A 3,543-nucleotide genomic window follows, 5' to 3' on the forward strand; every position below is an offset into this window, starting at 1 on the left:
AACACTTATTTAAACACTTTGAAAAGCAAGCCAAACAGGCCCTACATAACAGAGCAAGTTAGCTGAATAATATCACAATAGTTATATAAATAAGACACCAAAACGAAGGTACATTGGCAAAAACCTTCTATTTACTTTTCCAAATAATATGATCAGAAAGCAACATTTGCAATTTGCCTTTCAAGATCTTTATCACATCAGATCCAAATTAAGCATAGTAGGCACAGCAATAATCAACTTATATTACCTTCAGCAAGATTTGTGTTGCCATATAGAAACTGTATACCAGTTAAATAGCAGTTCACCACACAATAGGAAAGTAAATCCATCATAATTAACATTGCATATTTCGAAGTCATTCTTCAACGTTAACCAATTCATATTCAACCAGTGAGAGATTGTTGTCCTCTTTAACCTCAAAGTTGGCTGGTTCGGCAACTTCAACTCGTCCCCATTTATCTACTGCTAACCTCATAGAACCTTTGAACATGTCAATCTTTGCATTCCGCAGGGTCACAGTGTTTCCTGGCTTCATGATATCAACTGCAAAAATTACAGCCATTTGTTCAGGTAATAGACCACCATAATCATTCACTATCTATCTATCTATGCGTGTGTGTATTTTTCTTTTGATGGTGGGGGGAATTTGCCCTCGCCTATAATATACACAATACACAACAATAGATTCTTAATACCAAGCAGAGACAGAAAAAACATATCAACCGATAGGTTCAAGGCAAAAGATAAACAGCCAGCTATGGAATTAAACTGACAGTAGGATTCAAATAAAAAAAGCAATATTAACAAGGAGACTAATGTAAGGCATCACGGGGTGGCCTAGTGGTCAATGGGGGGAGGGGGACATGACCTTGATAAAGGGCTAACTGGTCAGTTTCAATCCATTGGTGGTCACTTATCTAGAATTCAATATCCTAGGAGTTTTCTTGACACCCAAATGTTTCAGTCACAGGCAGTTTGTCCCGTGAGATTAGTTGAGATGTACGTAAGTTGGTCCTGACACTCACAGATATATTAAAAAAAAAAAAAAGAAACAAAGAAACTAATGTATGGCTACACCCCTGAACCTCAATCGGCCATCTCAACAGTTCTGATTTAAAGGAGATGAACATAAAGAAGCTATATCCTGACCAGCAACATCCCTTCCACAGATTAAAAAAAATAAGTCACCCACTAACTGTCCTTGATGATCTTTTCAAGTGCTAGAACAAAAGATATCCTACCCTAAACTAATTCTTTGTATTCTGTTATCAACAATGTAGTTCCCATTGCACCCTTAATATGAGTCTGTTTGAAATGAGTCTTTCCAAACATTTAGAAAGTCAATCCAAAAAGACCCTATCTCTTCTGCCAAAAAGCATTTCTAATTCAGACCTCGTTAAAAGCATTTCAAGTTTTCTAGAATCACAATGACTTGACCGTGAAAACCCTCCTTGTTATACAATTATCTCAACATCCAAATTCTATCTATATAAGAAAATAACCATTGAAAAACTAATTAACGGAACAAACTATCCATGGGGTTTCAAATAATTTATTGTTGGGGAGCCCTGTTTTGTAATTATATAATACCCTTGAAAGCTAGTTTTTTTTTTTTTTTTGGTAGTCTAAATTGCAACTTCTCAATTATCAAGTAAACGTTTCGACTACTGGTTAAAATCCTTAATTCACGCAGAACAAATACGAAATTCACAGACAAAAAAGAAGACAGTGACTGTTCCAAACGAATTCTCAATCCCAGCAAAACATCAAGGAAATGGAAACTAAAATCCATCTATTATATTCAACGTTTATCATAACCATACACAAAATCATCTCAGCAAGTACAAGGATACATCCAAAAGATGAGAAAAATTGGGCTTTCAAACATTTTCAGGCAGCAGAGAAACGCACCTTGGTCGTTTCGAGCTGTGAAGACGATGGAACCAGTCTCATCACCAACAAGACATTCAGAAATTCGAGTTAATTGCTGAGGGCGAGCAGTAAGCATGGTGGATCGCCCACCTTTATTGACAACCTTCACATTTTTGGAACTCACCACCTTGACCGTGAGAGTGTGGCCGCTGGTACCAGGCTTAAGCTCTTCTACTTTTACGAACACGGGCTTCCTCTTTGCTGGAGCATTCACTGCTGGCGTCGCCATGGAAATCCCAACAATCGGAATCGTAACTCTGTTGCCGACGAAAGTGCAACGTGAAAATGGAGAATGAAATCGAACCTGAGGGTCAAAACCCTAACCCTAAGAATTTAATTTCGCGTTGAACTCACATTTGGGATTCTTTCAGATTGGGTTTTAGAATATGGGCTCTTTTTTGTGCCACTGAATTGGGCTTGGTTATGGGCTTTTGGGTTTTGGGCTTCTAAATCTCCATAGAAACAAGAACGTTAGATTACAAGTTTCCTAAACTTTGAAGCTACCATGATCTTTTACCGTAACTTTTAATTTTCTATCAAATGAGTTATTCAACTTTTAATTATGTGTACGTAGATCATCCAATTTTAATTTTGTATCTGTTAAGTCGTTAATATATTCGATATTCTTTATGGAGTACTTGATATGAAATTAAAACTTTAAACTCCATTTGGTGACTTTTTTTTTTTTTTTTTTTTAAATCAAGTCTATTTACTCTCAATTTCTTATAATATTTTGCATTTTTCTTAATACAAGAGTTGAATTATTAGCCAAATTCTAAAAATAAATAAATAAATAATTTTTTTATTTTTTATTTTAAAAATTTAGCTTAGTTTTTTAAAATATTGGTAAAAAGTAGATAATAAAGTAAAAAATTTATAGGTGGAATAAGTGTTTAAAAGCTTAATTTTCAAAAACTAAAAATAAAAAATCAAATAGTTACCAAACTTGGGGAAATTAAAAGGATATTGTCCTTTTAGAAACTATTTAGAAAAATATTGTTGTTTTCAAACTATTTGTAAAAATATTGTTGTTTTTTTTTTTTTAAATAAGTCGAGGGTTGAAAATTACTCCACTTAGTATTATAAAATATGTTTGAAATAAATTATTAATAATATATATATATATAAAATAATATTACCAGATGTATTTATCTTGACGCTCCAATGCATCCCTTATTTCTTCTCTTCTTTTCTCGAAATAGTTCACGCATTTGAAGAATGTTATCTGAGCAAGAGTATTTATAGGCAACATTCGAGCTCCTTTGAGGACTCCATTTATGCACTCGGATAGATTTGTAGTCATCCACCTATATCTGAATCCTCCATCATGTGCTTGAGTCCATTGCTCTAAACTAATGTTGTCAAAAAAAACTCAGACAGCTCCGATTTATTCCTTTGATATCTTCAATTGCTTTGTTGAACTTTCGAATTTGAAACTGACAATCGGCACGATAAACATAATTTTTCAATAAATTAAATTTATACTTTTTATTGAAGTTGCTAATTATATGTCGTAAGTAGAAACGATTGCGACATTTTGATCCCGTCCAACCATTTCCTGGGTTGTTCACTGCTGCAATTATACCAGCATGTCGATATGAAATTAAACAC

At 33.9% G+C, this 3,543-nt stretch overlaps 1 protein-coding gene across 1 annotated transcript; it reads right to left on the minus strand.

The window, feature by feature from the left end:
• Nucleotides 1–220: 220 nt before the first annotated feature.
• Nucleotides 221–2,512, minus strand: LOC120077443 (uncharacterized protein At4g28440-like). The gene is made up of 2 exons (XM_039031322.2): nt 1,912–2,512; nt 221–543 (listed from the first exon to the last, which is right to left on the minus strand). Exons 1-2 carry the CDS (start codon nt 2,159–2,161, stop codon nt 356–358), a joined length of 438 nt encoding a protein of 145 aa, XP_038887250.1. The 5' UTR covers nt 2,162–2,512; the 3' UTR covers nt 221–355.
• Between the last annotated feature and the right edge of the window lie 1,031 nt (nt 2,513–3,543).

This window comes from Benincasa hispida, chromosome 5 (assembly GCF_027475165.1).
Source record: "Benincasa hispida cultivar pf3 chromosome 5, pf3_genome.v1.1, whole genome shotgun sequence".
Taxonomy (NCBI): domain Eukaryota; kingdom Viridiplantae; phylum Streptophyta; class Magnoliopsida; order Cucurbitales; family Cucurbitaceae; genus Benincasa; species Benincasa hispida.